Genomic DNA, 17,649 nt, shown 5'->3' with positions numbered 1-17,649 from the left:
GACGGCCGTTCTCTGCACGGCGATGTCGACTCGTAATTTCACATGCCCCATCCTCGTCTCCATTAAACATCTGTGCCAGGACACCAGCCTCGCCAGAGCTGGACGGGAGCTCTGCAGCTGCCAGGCCACTGGCCTGTCCCTGGTGGCCCTCACTCCAGCCCCTGCAAATCCACGTCCTGGCTGAGCAACTCAGCTCACCTTCACCAGCTCCCAGTGGAGCCACCAGGAGGGCATGCCGCGAGTCTGCTGGGCGCCAGGGAGGGCGGGGGATGGGGTACACGGGACAAGTGCAGCAGGCGGCCCCTGCCCTCCTTGGGCCAGCAGGCAAGACATGACAAAATGACCACAGAAAAACACCAGCTGAGGATGACTGCACTGACCGGTCACGTGGTTCCAGACACTCTTCTAAGCACCGGAACCGAAGGCCAAACACGGGCTCTGCAAGGGCCTCCTCCCGGTCCTCTCCCAGCTGGTCTCCCCTCTCCATGCCCATTGCCCCCACCCTACGTCCCACCCCCCCAGGTAGCACCCTGGACACTAGCAGCCCTCCCCTCTCCCTGGCTGCCATGGCCGCAAAACACCCCTCCCCTGCTGTGTCCTGGGGATGCAGCCCACTTGGCCCCCAGTCTCTCTACGTCCCTCTGGAGCTCTGTGCTGCGGCCAGGTGTCCTCCCACCATCCCCAAGCTCAGCACCCCTGTGGCCCAGGCCTTCAACGGACCGCCCTTCCGCCTGGCCAACTTGATCTTTGGGCCACCGCCACTGGAAGCCTTCCCGAACACCCCTAGTCTTATCAGGTGCCCTTCCCAGCCCCAGACTCCCCTACTGCTGTCCTACTGCACTTGGCACACTGTGCACACCTGGGGGGGCTACCTGGGGGCAGCTTCTGAGAGCAGGGAATGTGTCTTCATTATGACTGTTTTTACGGCTGCAATCACAGATTACCACAAAGTCGGTGGCTTCAAACAACACAGTCACCATCCTACAGTTCTGGAGACCAATGCAGGCCTCACTGGGTAAACGCAAGGTGTCGGCAGGGCTGCGTTCTTTCTGAAGGCTCCGGAAAGAAGTCGTGTTCTCACTGCACCCAGCGCCCCGCTTCCAGGAGGAGGGCATCACTAGTGCACCCTCCCCTGCGCCCCCGTCCACTGCCAGGAACCCTGCGGCCACCTGTGCTCACCCACACAATCTGGGACGTCTCCTGTCTGAATGGCAGCGAACTAGCAACCTTGGCTGGCCCTCGCTGCGTCAGGTGAAAGCTCGCGGGGCAGGGACTGGGATGCGGCCATCCCCGGGGGCTGCTGCTCTGCCGACCACACACTCACCACGCTTCCAACACGGCCCGGCACCGAGCAGCACTGAGGAAACATGCAGCCTGAACGACCGGCCGCGCGGCTCCACGATCTCCCCCAGCAAAGGCACCACGTCTACACCTGCAGAGCCTGAAGCACGAGGGGACTCAGGGGACACGTCTCCCCAGCGGGCTCCCCCTGGGCTGGACCACACTGTAGTGCCCTCTGCTCTCACACAGCAGGGACGCAGCGCTGCTTTCTCCCGAAAGACCGGTCACAAGGCAGTGGACACGGCCTGCTCTGCGGCCTCCGCCCGGCACTCGAGGTGGTAGCACCCACTTCTCACGGCAGGGTCCCCCACCAGTGCCAGCGAAGCCTGGTTCCGAGGCGGCTGTTCCTGCCAGGCTGCTCCAGGACTCCCCTCCAGACTCCTGGGGCTCCTCTGCTGGGTGCTGGGCCAGCCGGCCGACAGCCAGGGCCAGCAGATGGGGCCAAGGGGGGAGGGCACGTCTGCTTTGCAGCATCTGGACCATGCAGGCACCTCCCGTCCACACCCTCACGCCTGTCCCATCCATTGGCCTCAGCACCCGGCCACACTGCACTTTGGAACAGAGCCATGCCGGAGACGTCCACCTCATCTGCAAGGCCATCTCGCAGAGGCAGGAAGGGAAGGCCGGGATCTGCATGCGGGCCCACATCACCCAGAGCCTCTGATCTTTCTACAGAGGGGCTCCTGTCTGGTGAGGGCTGCGGTCAGCTCACAGTCCTCACTCGGGATCCAGTGGTCTGGTCACCTCAAGGGGTGTCCGCCCACCTACCCTCTGTTCACTCAACAAGCCTGTGCTGAGGGCTGGCCCCGAGACCCCCTCCCCCCACCTCCCCTTCCAGGAAATGAAGGTGACACCCCCCTCTTCTTCACAGGGCTGTGGGGGTCAGGGCCATGACATGATCTGCTCAGGGCCATAGGAGCTCATATAAGTGAGCATCGTTCTGAGTCCCCAATTCCACGATGGGCACTGCCAACTAGGGCAGCTCACGCATGGGGACACACCACAGCCTCCTGCCAAACCTGGCAGCCCTCATCTAAACACGGAACTCGGGCCCTCCCATCGAAGTCACACCTAGGGCAACAGGTGACACCTAGGGCAGGCAGCACACACAAGGCAGAGAGAAGGTTTATAAGCACCTCCTGTGCCGATGTGAGAACAGCAGCTCAGAGTTTAGGTTACTAGACCAAGGTCACACACGGGAAAGGGGGGGCTACATCTGGAGTGGGAACCCAAGTATGTGAGTCCCCACTTCCCACACGGCCTCCCCAGCACACCAGGGGAGCAGAGGGCGGTGCAGGGCAGAGCAGCCCTGGGCGAGGCCATCAGGTAGCCTGCAGGGCGGGTGGGGCGGGGGGCACACTGGCCACAGCCCCTCCACCCTTACAGCCACCCAGACAAGATGTATAACAGCAGGAGCGGGCAGAGTGGGGTCTCAGCGCCCCAACCATCCCTCGGCAGTCTGCACTCTCGGGGGGAGGCCAGCACCGGGGTGGGGGGACAGGGCAGGAGGAAGCCAGCCCGGCTCCCAGCTCCCAGCACACCTAAGGGGAGGCAGAGGGGAGCCTCACAGTAAAACCAGGGAGGGCCGGTGGGGGGGGCCGCCTTGGGGAGTAACAGGCCACACGCTTCCAGGGCGACTGGGCGCGATCATTTACAGGGAGCTCCTGCTGACCCCGGAGAAACCACTCCCATGGCAATCAGATCACCGCCCCCGCAGTGGCAGCTGTGGGTTCTGGCGCTGGACCTCTCAGGCCCATGAGACCTATGGGAAACCTTGGTGTTCTGGGCAGAACGCCTGGGAATCTAGGGCCCAACCTGTCACAGGCTGCGGCAGCTCATCAATATTCTCACCCGAGCTCCAAGACAAAGGAACCAGCACTCTCGGATCAGAACCAGTTGGAACTGGGCCCCCAACCACCAGGATCCCGGGGCTGGAACTCTTTGGAATCCTTTTATTTCCATTTTATTATTTACCAAAGTCACATGTGTACCTAGTTGAAAAGTCACAGGGTACTATGAGATGCGGACCGAAAACCCAGCCACCCTCCCTCCCTAATCCCACCCACTCCCAGAGCAAAGCCCCGGGACAGCTGCAGCACACCTGTGGTCTAAGTCCGGTTCAACCGAGTGTCCCGCTCAAGGTGCACCACGCGGTGACATGTCCTTTCTTGCAGAGGTGGTTTTTCCCACAGTAAACAACTGCCTTTGCTTGCTTGCTTAGTTTTCTATGCAGCTATTAGTCATTCTTTCCCCGACTCTGTGACAAACACATGGGGTGCTCTCTCAATTCCTCTTACTCCTCAGGAACGTGCCCCTGGCCCCCGCCTGTCCTCCTGGACCTCCCTCGGGCTGGTGCCATGTTCTTTACCATGTGCCCCCACTGGTGCCCCCTCACGCACTGGCGCGGCCCGCCCTCTAGCTGCTTCCTGAGCGTGGGAGCTGTCTGAGACCCTGATGACAAGCGGCCATTTCTATCTCGCATGTGACTGGCAGTTTGGCTGGGTGTAGAATTTGAGGCTGGGGGGCCTTTTCCCTCCGAACTTTGGAAGCGTCATTCCCACCCTCCAGCTGCCAAGGTGGTACCGAGACTCTGAGGTCCTGGTTCCGGTCCTTGGAACGTGGCCTCTAAGCTTCGAGATACCCATCTCAGAGCTGAGCATGGCCTTTACTCGGTCCCTGTGCGAGACACCTGGGGGTTCTTTAATCATGCCCTTGAGCTCTAGGAATCCTGGTTCCAATAATTTTCTCTTCCAAACTCTCCGTTCTGGAACCCTGAGATCTTCCGACTTCATCTTTTTGCTCCTGTTCGCCATTGTTTTGTACAAAGTTTTGTTCTGCTTCCTGGGATGTCGCCTCCACTGGACCATGCAAACCTCGGCAGCTGAACTTTTGAAATTCCAAGTACCTGCTGGTCCCGATCCTCCCGCTCCTCCGCCGCTCCCCGCCCGCCACCCTCCACTGGCCTTCAGTGAAGGCGCATCTGTCTTCACTCTCCGAGGACGTTATGGAGAGTCAGGGCTGCTGGGGGCTTTCGGGTCCCTCTGTGCAGTGTCTTTGATTCCTCCGAGCTTTTTCTGCTGCTTGTTTTGTTTCTGCAGGTCTTTGTCCTTCATGTGGGTGACTTTACTATCCGGTGACAAGGAGTCCATCCACAGGTAAGAAGGAACGACTGGACACAGCCGTTGGTGGGTGGACAAGGCTCACTGACCGCAGGGCTCCGAGTGTCTGGGAAAGCCCAGCCCTGTCGCTCTCACAGCTGAGGTGGGAGCTGCCCATATGCAAATATTTACAGGTCTTTTCTTTGGGGTCTATTTGTCCAGAAAAGATGTCTCCACTCTCTGCCCGGCATCCCAGGAGCCAAGTAGGGGAGGGGGCTGGGAACCTCCTTTTCAAGGATGTAGTTTTCACGGGATCCCCATTTCCAATATGGCAAAGTGTCCCAGCCTACAGCTGTGCTCAACATCCCCCAGACCACAACCTCTCTGGCTCAATTTCCCTAAAGAAACCTGTCTTTGCAACAGCTCCCTGTTTTCAATCTCCCCCGTCCCAGCTGCCACCCTCTGAGGTGCCAGGTGCATGTGCCCGCTGCCCTCCCTCTGCTGACACTCAGGCTGTCCGCCTGCTAAGCCCACTAACGCTTAGCCATGTCTGAGTGTCCAAAACTCGGCTGGCATCTCTAACCCACAGTTACCGCCTCTCCTCTGAGGCGTTCAAAGCTCTCTACCTCTCGCTTGGCATGCCTGAGGCTTTAAGAGGAAGCGGACAGGAGCACGTGTTCGATCTGCCCCCTCAATCAAATGTGCCCCACGGGCATTTCAGAGTCACAAGACATCAACGCGGCACAACCCGGACCGGTCCGCCCCCTCAGAAACAGCAACAGCGGAGCGCCTGAAGCTGCACCGGACATAGCTGGCCCAGACCATCCAGGGCCTGGGGTTCCTGCAGCCCCCTACCAGGTGGGACGGGCTCTCCAACAGACACTGAGAAGGCCTCCAGGCCGCTCACCTCGGGTGATCTACCTCTCGCTAAGCACCTGTCCACTCTCCAGGGTTTCGCAGATGCTGTGGAGATATCTCTCGAGACTATCTCGCGATCGTCTCTCGAGAGTCTCCGCGATGCGCGTGAGGATGCGGAGCTCAGAGGACAGGTGCAGTCCAGGCGCACGGCCGAAAATGGACAGGGGACCACGGCGAGAAGCCCCAGGCGGCTCACCCCGACGACAGCCAAGGACAGTGCTCCGTGTCCCAGGCACTGTCACGGGGACTCACGTAGCCATTCCATTTGATCGTTACGAGCCCCAGGTGGCGACCATCATCACGTTTCACACACAAAGAGGCAGGCTCAGGTTTACTGTCCAAGGCCACAGATCCCGGACCCCAAACTGCTTCTAGAACCAGAGTGCTTTAACACACGCATCACATGTGCACACATGCCACATATACACATGCCACACACACCGCCACACACACACACACCACATACACACATGCCCGTATGTACATACCACAAACCACACACCACACACACCATACTGCCGCCTGCAATCGCGTGCGATGTGGACGCGGTTATCTGGATCGCCGTCGTCTGCCTCGTGCCGCTTGCCGTCATTTTGCCGTGGGTTGGGCGCATTATCCTGATGCTCACCTGGATCACCGCCGCCCTGAACCCTGAACCGCACGCCCACCGCATCGTGCCATTAATGTTGCGCATTAAGATCACCACCATCAATCGCCGCACCGTATGCCGCCGCACAATGCAGCCCTTCGCCGCATCGGATCCTGGCATTCTACGATTAGCCCCCGCGATGCTGCGATATGCGTGTCGCGATGCTGCCGCCCTCGGATCGCACGTGCTTACAATGTTCACAGTAATCAATTATGATCAATCACCGTCACCACATCACCTCCTTGCCGATGCTTTTATCAATGCCGCCTGAAACCAGCGATAAGCTGGCACTTTTCCAGCCATCGCCCTGAACAATCAAGGGTCATGGATGGATGTGAACAGATCAACCTAAACCCCATCACAGCTAGGGATGGAGCAGGGCTGGACGGAGGGAGGAAGTAAGTGGCTGGGATGTGGGAGCTCAGTTTCCAAGCCTGGGCCCTGGGAAACAAGCTGGGCCTGAGCTACACCTGGACTCCTCCAGCTCTGGGACCCTGCTGGGCACAGAGGGGAAATGGACTCGGTCACTGAGCAGGACACCCTCCTCCTGCTGAGATGCTGTCGAGTGCTGTGGTGTGCCCGGCCCCGCACGGGTGAGGAAGCTGCCCATCTTCAGACAGCCTGGCTGGCCGCAGTTCCCGTCTGCTGAGGCCCCGAGAGTCTGGAGCCCAGACTCCCAGCCTAGCTCTGCCAGCAACTCTTCTGGGGAGCCCTGTCCCCTCAGGGTGACCTTCTCCAGGGCTTGAGCTCATGGGTTCCCGGGACCAGAGACGTGGACGCACACAAGCCGGGGCGACGCTGCCTGTGCAGTCAGGCTCACCCGGGCCCTACTCCCAGCAGCTGGGCCGCTCTCTTCGAAGGCCTCAGTTCCTTGCCTGGAAAAGGGCCTTTTCCACAGCGAAGCTGTGAGGGTGACAGGGCACACACAGACGGGAAGCACTCTTACGCCCTGGTCTGCTCGGGGGCTTGAGAAGGACAAGGGCAGCCTTGGGCGGTCTCCGCTGTCACCCAGGCCACTGCTCTGCCACTAGTGGGGGTGAGGATCCCAGGAGACTCCAGCTCATTCCAGGCTGAGCCGAGTCTCATGACAGCCACCCATGTGCCACGGGGCACACATGAAGCCCAAGCTGAAGTCTCTGGCTCTCCAGCCCCTCTAGAAAAGACTGGCTGTACTTCCAGAAAACTCCGATAAGTCTGCCAAGCATGGTATAAAGAGGCCCCCACGTCCCAGTGGGCTGTTCACTCACCCTAATGTGCTCCAGAAACCCAGGCTGGGACTGCACTCCCTGCTAACACTCCAGAAGCTGCAGACACGCCCACTGACACACGTGACTGTCAAGAGGGCTAGGGAAGCAGTGCCACTCCCACCAGGGGGCAGAGAGCTGGGAGGAGTGCGGCTCGCACACTACCGAGGAAAGGCCGGATAAACGATGAGATCCTCGCCTGACTCAGTTCATCAGAGCTGAAGCTGAAAGGCAGCAAGCGGCTCCGGCCCCAGGAAGATGGGCCCAGGCAGGGGCGCCAGGCACCATGCAAGTGAGAAAGAATTCGGGTAGAATTTTCACAAGTTGCAAAGATGACTGTAGGCTTGCAGAGCCAGACACGGAAGAGAGGTGGCTCCAGACTCTTCTCAGGCGCCAACGAGAAAGATGCCGGGTGGCAGGCTGAAGACAGTGTTCCTCAGTGCCACGGCCACAGGAAAAGGAAAAAGACCAGCCAGGACCCTTCTCCATGGGAAAAACGCTCTAACCCTCTGGGGGAGGGGTGGCGAACTGCTCTACCCCAACCCCTGGGGCGCTGGTGAAGACCCGACATGGCTGAAGAAGCGGTCAAAGAAAAAAGCTGTCCTTGAGGGAGCGGAGGGACCCATCCCTGGGCTCTGTCAGAGACCCCCCCAAACACTGGGAGAGGGCCGAAACTCTTTCCTGCGTAGGACCCGCCATCCAGGCAGAGTTGGCTTCATTCAGGGGCAGCAGAATCAGTGAGAAAGTCCCCACACTCAGGAGCTCGGAACCTGTCTAAGGCTGCAGCTGGACCAGACGACAGACACATCCTGTCAAAACCCCTCCCCTCCAAGCCAGTAAGTCAGAGTAACAAGTAATGGCAGTGTACCCCTGGGGGGTGACAGGGTTTGGGAAGAAATCCCTCTTAGGTACGACCCAAAAGCTGAAGGTAGGGCAGGAACACTGAAGAAAGACCCTCTGGAAACTCAGCCCCCATGCTAAGCACGAGGTGAAACAACAGGAATTAAAACCAATGGTAGCTCAAGGGACCAGAGCAACGACAGAACCCAAACGCAGTGCGACTCCTACCAGACTGACTCACTTCCCACACTAAAGGCCCGGCAATAAAAGACAGGCCCGTTTCCAAGCCTAAATACAACTGACCTCAATCTCTAATGTTAGCACACCATGTCCAGGTTTCAGTCAAAAAGTATAACTCATTTAAAAAGGAAAAAAAAAATTACCCATTGTCAAAAAACAAAACAATAGAATCTGACTCAGAATTTAAAATAAATCTGATTAACATCTCAAAAGATTTCACGGAAAAGGTGGACAACATGCACGAACAGATGGGATAGTTCAGCAGAGAGATGGAGACTAGAAGCGAAAATGCTAAGGGAAAAATAAAAGCACACTAATGCTTCTGATGGACTCACACACCTGACCTCAGACCTGACAGAGTGGAAGAATCAGTTAACCTGAAGACTGGTCAACAGAAATTACCCGAGCTGAAACACAAAGAGAAAACAGAATAAAAAATTGAGCACTCGAGAGCAATAGGATAATATCAAACAACCTAACACATGTAATTGGAATCTCAAAAGAAGAGAGAACAGGATGGAAGAAATATTCGAAGATAATAGCTGTCAGTTTTTCCAAAATCATGGAAAAAGGCATCAAACCACAGATCCAAGAATTTCAGAAAACCCCAAGCAAGATAAGTATCCTTAATCTACAAAAAAAAACCAAAAATGTACCCAGAGATTTCATATTAAGTGCTGAAAATCAAAAAAAAAGAGAAAATGTGAAGGCAGCTACAGGGAAAAAGAGGCCGATTCCACAGAGGACCAAAGAATTACAGCAACTTTTCATCAGAAAATACGCAAGCCAGAGGCCACCTTGTACTTACCATGCACCCGGTACAGGGAGGAGCCCTCACCCATCACTTCACTCATCCTGAGTCACCCATCAAGGCAGGGAGCTGGTCTCACCTACCCCTGTAGAAACCACAGCTCACAGGGGTTATGTCATTTTCTAGGATCACCCAGGTGGCAAGCAGCAAAGCTGCATTCAAACCCGAGACTTCCAGCTCCAAAGCCAGACTCTTAATCTCTAAGCACTGGTGCCTCTTAGAGACGCATTCCTGGTAGAGGACGGGAGGATGGGAGAGAAAGGGAGAAAAGAGAATGGAAATGTGAAGCAGGCAACCTCAAGCCCATCCGCAGAGGATTCAGAGCAGTGACAAAAACCTTAACATCCCTAAGTGGCTTGAGACATCCAGTGTTATAAAACGCACGGAAAGAAGGTGCGAACTCCCTCTTCCTTGGGGCCTGATTCTGGCTGCTCTTGTGACATTCCAAAGGCAACCAGGCATCTGAGAGATAGGGGAGAGGCTGGCCATGGACCCTGAAACATGACTCTCTCAGCAGTCATGTGTGACTCTGAGCAAATTCCTGCCTTCTCTGAGCCTCTGAAAAGAGGCACAAGAGTTCCTCGTGGATTACCACGAGCTCCGGGCACACGGGACACAGTAAGTGGCTGATTAACCATTCTTAAAGCATTCCAGGCCCCATTCCAAACTGTGATTAAACTGTGTTCAAAGTAACAGCCCCTAAAAGGGGGTCGAGAACCACCTCAGTGACTGTGCGGTTTAAGCTGTGGATTTCACAGCGGGGAACAGAGGCCCGGACGCACCCAAGGGCAGCCGCTTGCGAGAAGCCGGATCCTGACCCCGAACCGGCGCTTCCCGCTACACCAACTGCCACTGGAGATGATTTCCAGGTCGCTTTTTCTCTGGTTGAGAGAAAACCTTTAGGGCAGATTATTTGGGGGGACCAATTCTTCAGTCCCCTTGATCATTCCATGTAATGAACTTTACAGGCAGTGGGGTAGGAAGAGTGAAAGCCTCAGAAGCACTGGTTTAGAGCCAGCGTGGACATCTTTCCTGAGAAAACTTCCAACTTACCCTGTCACCGTCGCATAGGATGGATGAGAAGGATAGACTGGGACAAGGTCAAGAACCACGAAGAAAGCAAAAAATGAACAGAACACACTGACCTCCACAAAATTCATGACTCTGCTTCTCCCTTACTCCTAGGCTCTCGTCACCCCAACCCGGCCTCGTTGCAGCGAGATGCATTAGCTTACGGCATGTCACTTAACCTCCCAGATGCTCTGCTTCCTCGCCTGGGAAGTGGGAGACCAACTCTGTCCTACCTCACAGGACTTCGGGGAGAATGTGCTGTGTTGAGCATGGGAGGTGATTGATGCTATGCGCTCCTGGCTTACGTACAGTTCCAACAGGTCGTAGCTCGGGCTGCCCGGCCCTCAGGTGTACACAGGCACGGGCACAGGCACAGGCAGACAGAGAAACAGGAAGAGCCTGGAAAGGCCATGAGAGCTGTGGGAATTTTCTTTTTTTTTTTTTTTTAGTTTTTAAAAAGAGGCTCTCTAAGGCTCTGTGTGAAGGGACCACACATAGGTCTCGAGGCCACCGCTGGATTTTCCATCACCAAGGGAAAGAGCCATACGTCTACTCGTCTACGCTGTGCTCTTGTCTGCTTTGAAAGATTCAAGTTACAAACAAGATATAGGTTTTGGTCACCTAGAAAACTAGGTAACCAAACTAACAGCTTATTCTTAAACTAACAGCTCATTCCCCATCCGGGTGCCCAGAGAGGTCCCTGCTGCCAGGCCCCACCAGGCTCCCAACACAGGGCCCCTCTAACGCGTCCCCCACGAGCCCCAAGTGCACAGCTTTCCAAATGAGCTCCCGGCCCATGCCTTTCCCCCTTCCAGGTCCTTCTTCCCCTCCATTTCTTTGCCGTAAAATGGAAGTAGCAACACAGAACCCAAATCCTAGAGGACTCCCAAAAGCAATTCTCTCACAGTTCATTTGGAGGCAAACCCTAAACTGTCCTAAACTGACATGAGGCTATTCTTAGTCTTTACAGACCCCACTTAGTGTGGCAGCTCAAAGCACAGCCCAACATCCAGCTGGGGTTTCTGTAACATGTCCCAGCTATGGCTCTAAAATCTGAAAAGTTCTGAACCCCTCCCAGGGGACTGGGATAAGAGGGGCTGTGGGCTGCAGTGGAAGGAACGTGCCTGGCCACGCAGGTGGCCTTGCACACCTCCTCCCTTCCCCTCTTCCCAAAGGCCAGCGGTACCTCCAGACTTACCTTCTCCAAGCTCTCCCCACCCACACAGCTCCCCATCCTTCCACTGACAGCCTCTTCCCCGATCTCCCTCAGAGGAGGCGGGCTTAGCCCTCGGGGGTCTGGGACCCCCGCACAGCTATGACAGCCGAGCTACAGCTGTTCCAGCCACCTCTCTTCCAGCCGGTGTGACATGACCTCCAGGCCGCCACCTTCTACACCACGCTACAGATGCACCATACAGAATGGAGCCAGACGTCTCCCTCCCTCTCCAATACAGAGACAAGAAGGGAAACCCACAGGCACATGAACAAGAAATCTGTCTCTCTCCCCACAGACCTCCCAAGAGGCACTACATGATAATCCTTTACATCAGGTCCTGGACACAGAACGGCCTGGCTTTAAATCCTAGCTCTGCCACTTATCAGCTGTGTGACCTTGGGCAAGCCACTTCCTCTCTCGGAGCCTCAGTGCCTGAATTGTAAGTGTAGGTGACCATCTCTACCTTACGTGGTTGTCCAAAAAATGATGTCAGTGAATGCTGGAAAATGTGAGTGTCCCAGGATCCTGCCAGATACCCAGGTGATGGAGGCGGCCCTGAAGCAAGGGAACAGCGGGCGCGCACTCCGGGCATGGCTGGTCCCATCCCCCAGTCGGTGCCCACGCAGGAAAGGACGGTCAAGCACACACAGTCCTGCGACCGTTTTATTCCCCTTCCCAGATGAGCAGGACTTTGCATTCATCAAAGGCGGAACCGGGTCCAGGAACAGAGAGGTTAAGTGACCATCCAAGGTCACACAGCCACCTGGGTAATAGGAGGGGAAGCTGGGAGGGGTGGTGGCCTAGGCCACCTAGCAGCTCCTGCCAAACAGGCTCCATCACCACGGGACGCTGTCCAGCCTCCAGCCATGGACACCGCGGCCCACCTCCGAAGGTCTCTGGCCTTGGATTCCCCAAATGCGGGCCGACCACCCCCCATCCCGCCCTGTAGGGCTGCAGGCACCGGGTGGGGGGTGGGCGGTGAGCGCCCCCGCCCGCCCCGCCCGCCCCGCCCCAGACGGGAAGCCCCCCGCGCGGGCGCAGCGTCTTGACGGGCGGGCGTGCCGCAGAGCCCGCGGGGAGGGGTCTGCGCCGGGCTCACCCGACTTGGGGTAGGTGACGATCCAAACGTCGCTGGGCCGCACCGGGAAGTTGGCAATCTCCTCCATCTTCCCGCGGCAGAAGGGCGGCAGCCGCACGCCGTGGAACTCGAAGTACTTGCTTTCGAACTCGCCCGGGGTGCTGGGGGTCTCGGCCTCGCTCTCCGCCATGCCGCCGCCCGCTGCCGCCGCGCCCGCCCCGCGCCGCGCCCACGCCCGCCGCCCAGCCGCCGCGCGGCGCTCCGCAGGCGTGACGTCACGGCGCCGCCTCGCCCGAGCGCCGCGGAGACTGCGCTCCGCCGGTATGACGTCATGGCCCCGCCCGCCACGCCGCCCGCCCCCCGCAGACGGGACGTCGTGAGCCTCCGCCCCGCCCCGCCCCGCACGAGGAGCGCGGGAGACCCCTGCCCTCCGCCCTCCTCCCCAGCCTGCAGCCTGCGTCCTTCCATCGCGCGTTCCATCACCAAGCCGTTGATTCTGTCATTCACCAAGTGCTCGATACGGGCTCATGAAATGCTCCAGCTAGAAGCGACCTGAAAGATTCATTAATTCATTCAACAAATATTTAGGGAGCATCCGATCTGTACCAGGCACCGGTCTAGTTTCCCGAAATACGTTAGGCAAAAGCCTGGCCCTCTCGGAGCTTACATTTGTGAATAACCAAGATAATTTCAGGTACCGATACTTGCTATGAAAAATAAGCTTCATAATCTCCTGAGGGCAGGAGGGGGAGGGTGTCAATTGCAGGTTCCAAGGCCAACTCCCAGGCCTAAAAAAAAAAACAAAACAGACTCTCTCCGGATAGCTCCCCAAATCTGTATTTAATAAGGTGCTTCTTATGCAGACTATAATTTTGAGAACAACAAAATTCTAGAGAGGTTTTAGTACAACCCCTCATCCAATCACTCACTCAACAAATACATATTAAGCACCTACTACGTGCCTGGGGCTAGGTGAACTCGAAAATGAAAACGATAGAAGTTCCGGTCTAACTCTCTGTCGCTCATCGTCCTCAGCTGTGAAAAGGGAGAGACAGTCTCTACCCTCAGGTGCTGTAGCCGGAAGGATGGACAGAGATAACTGCACCAGCAAGAATCCAGAGCAGAGCAGGTGGGCAGGACCTACTTGCTATCTCTCTTTTTCGCTTTAGACAGAGACACTGGCAGTCTGGCAAGAGAAACGCACACGTGGCTGAGAATACGTACTGCACGTGGAAAAAGCAACCAACCCTGACTCGAGAGGCTCGGGGATGTCTTTACAAAAACAAACGGGCCATTCCAAGCTCTCTAAACACGATGAAGAAAAATTAGGTGATGGCACAGAGGCAGCTAACCAAGGGCTGGAGGAATTGAGCAAATGAGTAAACGTGCTGATGCTTCAGATGAGGGTTCTCACTACGGGGGAAGGCAGGGAAGGACCCTGTGGTATTGGATCAGAATCTGAGGTATTAACATGATTTTATTTTTTTTTAATATTTTTTTAAAATTTTATTTTTTAAGATATTTTTTCTTATCTTTGCTGAAAAGGCCTCTAGGCACTTGGGATTCCAGTAATACTAGGTCCACCCACTGCCCAGATCTTGGTTTCTAAATACCTCCTGCACCAGAAAGAACCAGGGTTTCTTGAAGGAAAGGACGATTCCAGGTCTGGGCAAAGTAACTACAAGGTGAGCCTCAAACAGCTTGTTGGGCCAAAAAATAAAGTCTTTTTAAAAATGATAAGGATCGGTCAAAAAGACAAAAGAGCTAGCTTGAAAGGCCAAATTAGAAATAATTTCCACATGTTAGACAAAAATCGGAAACAACTTCAATGTCCATCAAAATAGAATAGATAAATTGTGATATATTTATGCGATGGAACACTTACTACACAGAGATTAAAAAAAAAGAATTACTGGCATATGCGACAACCTAGGTGAATTTTACAGTCAAAATGATGAACAAAAGAAACCAAATTAAAAGGCAATATGTTGTACGATTCCTTTCACATATAAATCAAGGGCAAGCAAAACCAATCTATGGTTATAGAGGTCAGAAAAGGGCTTAAGGTGGGTCAGGGGCAGAGGGTTGAATGGGAGTGGGCACAAGAGTACCCTCCAGAGTGTTGGGAACATTATCTTGCTCTCAGTGATGGTTACATGATGATACAGATGTAGAGATATCGACGTACAGGTAGATATAGATGTAGATATGGATAGAGATAGATGATTGACGTAGAGGGTGGGGGAGAGAGAGAGAGATGCAGGGCCTGCTTCATGGTCGTGCAACCAGAGGAGTTGTAAAGAGTCCTGTGCTCAGAAGGTTTAACGCTCTGTGGTTACCATCTTGAAATTCTTAATGATTTTATCTTTGAACTTGCGCTTTGTAAGTGAAGTCTGATGGGGTAATGGAGCATGTGCTGAGAGCTTGGAGCCTCAGCTCACAAGCGGTTCCACCCACTGCCTCCATCTCAGGACAAATTCCTGACTGCCCGGTCCTCTGTCTTCTAGTGTCCCAGCCCCGTCCAACCACAGGGCCTGGGCGCCAGCATGAAGAGGATCGGAATCGACACTCACACCCCATGGCATCTCAGAATGGGGCATGACCATAACCATCCTTGACCTTATTTTTCTAGACTGGCAGCACCCCAGGTCATCTGGTAGGTGAATCAATAAAGGTGAGCCTCTCTCCGACCACCAATTCAGGTACCCTTTTGTCTGGTATGGAGGTTGCAATGCCCTTGGGAGAGCAGGCCTGTGGGAAGGGGTGATGCCTTACTTGAGTTTCTCACTCTCAGCCAAGGCATGATGTGTGGGTCTCACAGCTGACAGGAGGAAGCGGGCAGTTGATGGGCTGCTCTAGAAGTCATGGGGCGTGTTCCCCAGGCTCTTCTGAGGGGCTGCAGGTGCCCTACAAGTATCCCAGTATTGGAGAGAGTGACGTTAAATAGAAAACAGAAAAGAATATGACAGGTTGAAGGAGAGATTGCAAAAGAAAGAAGAAAGCTTTATATTTTAGTACCTTTAGTGGCATTTTTTCCTGTTTTTTAAGCAAGAGGACCTCCATTTTAATCTTGCACTGGGACCCTTAAATTATGTCCTATAGAGATGTCTACGTAAAAAAAAAAATTATTTAGGTATACACTTAAGATCTGTTTATGTCCATTATACCTAAATAACAATTTGCCGTGTATATGTATGTATGTATTTATACCTCACTGAAAATATTTTAAGTGGGTATATTTTAAAATGATTTAGTGAAGGAATGGTGGGAAAAAAGAACCCATGATTCCATACTGAAAATAAGAGAAATGAAAGAAAGAAAGGAAGGAAGGAAGGAAGGAAGGAGGAGGGAGGGAGGAGGAGGAGAGAGGGAGGAGGGAGGGAGGAAAGAAGGAAGGAAGGAAGGAAGGAAGGATGAAGAGAGAAGAGAAAGCTCTTCTTTCCAGTAAAATAGCAACTAATAAATGTAGAATTAATGATAGAGTTATATAATCACCATTTTGTAGTCATTGTTGGAATAATTAATCAGATAAGTATATCATTTGAAGTTAAAACTATCATTGGGTAAAGATTTGTTGGAGAAAATAATATTGTTCCAGTCTCAGAGCATCTACCTACAGACCACCTATCAATTAGAAAAGAGAAAGGATAACTTTTTAGTGGAGAAGTCTGGCAGACAGCATCTTAACCAAGTGATCAAAATAAACATCACCTACAACATGGCAAAATAACGCTTTGTGCCTCTGATGTGATGTGCCAAGAAGGTTTTCCTACCAAAAATTCATATCCTGAGTCTAATAATTAGGAAAAAATACAAAACCTATGCCAAGGGATGGTCTCTAAAACAAATGACCTATATATACATTTCAAAAATGTCTATGTCATTAAGAAAAAAAAAAACCCACAAAAAACAGCTAAAAGAACTGTTCTACATTAAACAAGAGTGAAGAGGTTTTAAACTAAATCAATAAGTGACTTCAGACTGGATACTGGATCCTGAAAAAAAAAGCCATAAAGGACATTACTAGGATAATTTGCAACATATGAATATAGACTCTATATTAGCTAATAATATTGTACTGATTTTAAATTTCATGAATTTTAAACTGCACTATGGTTACGTTAAAGCAAGTTCTTTAGGAGGTACATGTAGAATCATGATGTCTGCAACTTTCAAATTGTTCTAGAAAAACACAATTCTGACACTAATGTGAGTGCGTGTGTATATATACACTGAGAGAGAAAGAAAATGTGGCAAATGCCACAATGAGTGAATGTACGTGATGGCCCACGTTCATTGTTGTATTCGTTTTCTGTTGCTACTGTAACAAATTACCACAAACTCCGTGGCTTAAAATAACGTGAATTTATTATCTTACCATTCTGATGGTCAGAAGTTTAATGGGAGTGCCATAAGGCTAAGTTCAAGTGTCAGCAAAGCCACGTTCCTTTCTGGAGGCTTCAGGGACGAATCCATGTCCCTGCCTTTGTCAGCCTTGAAAGGCTGCCCACAATCCTTTGCTGTGGCCCCTTCCGCCATCTTCAAAGCCAGCAATGGCTTGTCTAGGCTTTCTCACCTTTCATCACTCTGACACCGACTCTTCTGCATCCCTCTTCCACCTTTAAAGACCCCTGTAATTACATTGGGCCCACCCGATAATCTGGAATCATCTCCCTATTTTCAGGTTGGCTGATTAGCAACTTTAGTTCCTGCAGCCTTAATTCCCTTTGACATGTAACATAACATAGTCGCAGGTTCTGAGGAACAGGATGTGGACATCTTTTTCTGGAGGGGAGGGGTGGGGGAGGGTGCGTATGTGATTCTGCCTACCACAGTTGTATGACTTCTTGTACCTCTTCTATAGGTTTAAATTTTGCAGAATAAAAAGCTAAAGAAAAGCTTCTGTTAAGATAGAAAATCCTGAGATCTCTACCAAAATAGCTACTAGAATTAATAAGTGCGTTTAGCAAGATCACAGGATACAAGGCCAACGAACAAAAAAATCAATTCTATTTCTATATACGAGCAACAAACAATTAGAAATTAAAAATTGAAAACACCATTTGCAATAGCATCAAAAAAACATTAAGTGCTTAGGAATAAATCTAAGAAAATGTGTGCAAGGTTTGTATAAGCAAAGCTA

At 53.2% G+C, this 17,649-nt stretch overlaps 1 protein-coding gene across 5 annotated transcripts in view; it reads right to left on the bottom strand.

The window, feature by feature from the left end:
• The window catches only part of SULT4A1 (sulfotransferase family 4A member 1), a 28,954-nt gene extending 16,218 nt beyond the window's left edge, over nt 1–12,736 (bottom strand). For all 5 annotated transcript variants that reach the window (XR_005652904.1, XM_039863232.1, XM_039863234.1 and 2 more), the window contains exon 1: nt 12,528–12,736. Coding sequence is in view for 4 of the 5 variants with exons in the window: in XM_039863232.1 (XP_039719166.1) it covers nt 12,528–12,696 (169 nt within the window). In the remaining variant the exon portion in view is untranslated. The remainder of the gene's footprint in view (nt 1–12,527) is intronic.
• Between the last annotated feature and the right edge of the window lie 4,913 nt (nt 12,737–17,649).

The sequence above is a fragment of the Pteropus medius genome, unplaced genomic scaffold, assembly GCF_902729225.1.
Source record: "Pteropus medius unplaced genomic scaffold, Ma_sr-lr_union100, whole genome shotgun sequence".
NCBI classification, from domain to species: Eukaryota; Metazoa; Chordata; class Mammalia; order Chiroptera; family Pteropodidae; genus Pteropus; species Pteropus medius.
This window is presented reverse-complemented; position numbering and strand designations above follow the sequence as displayed.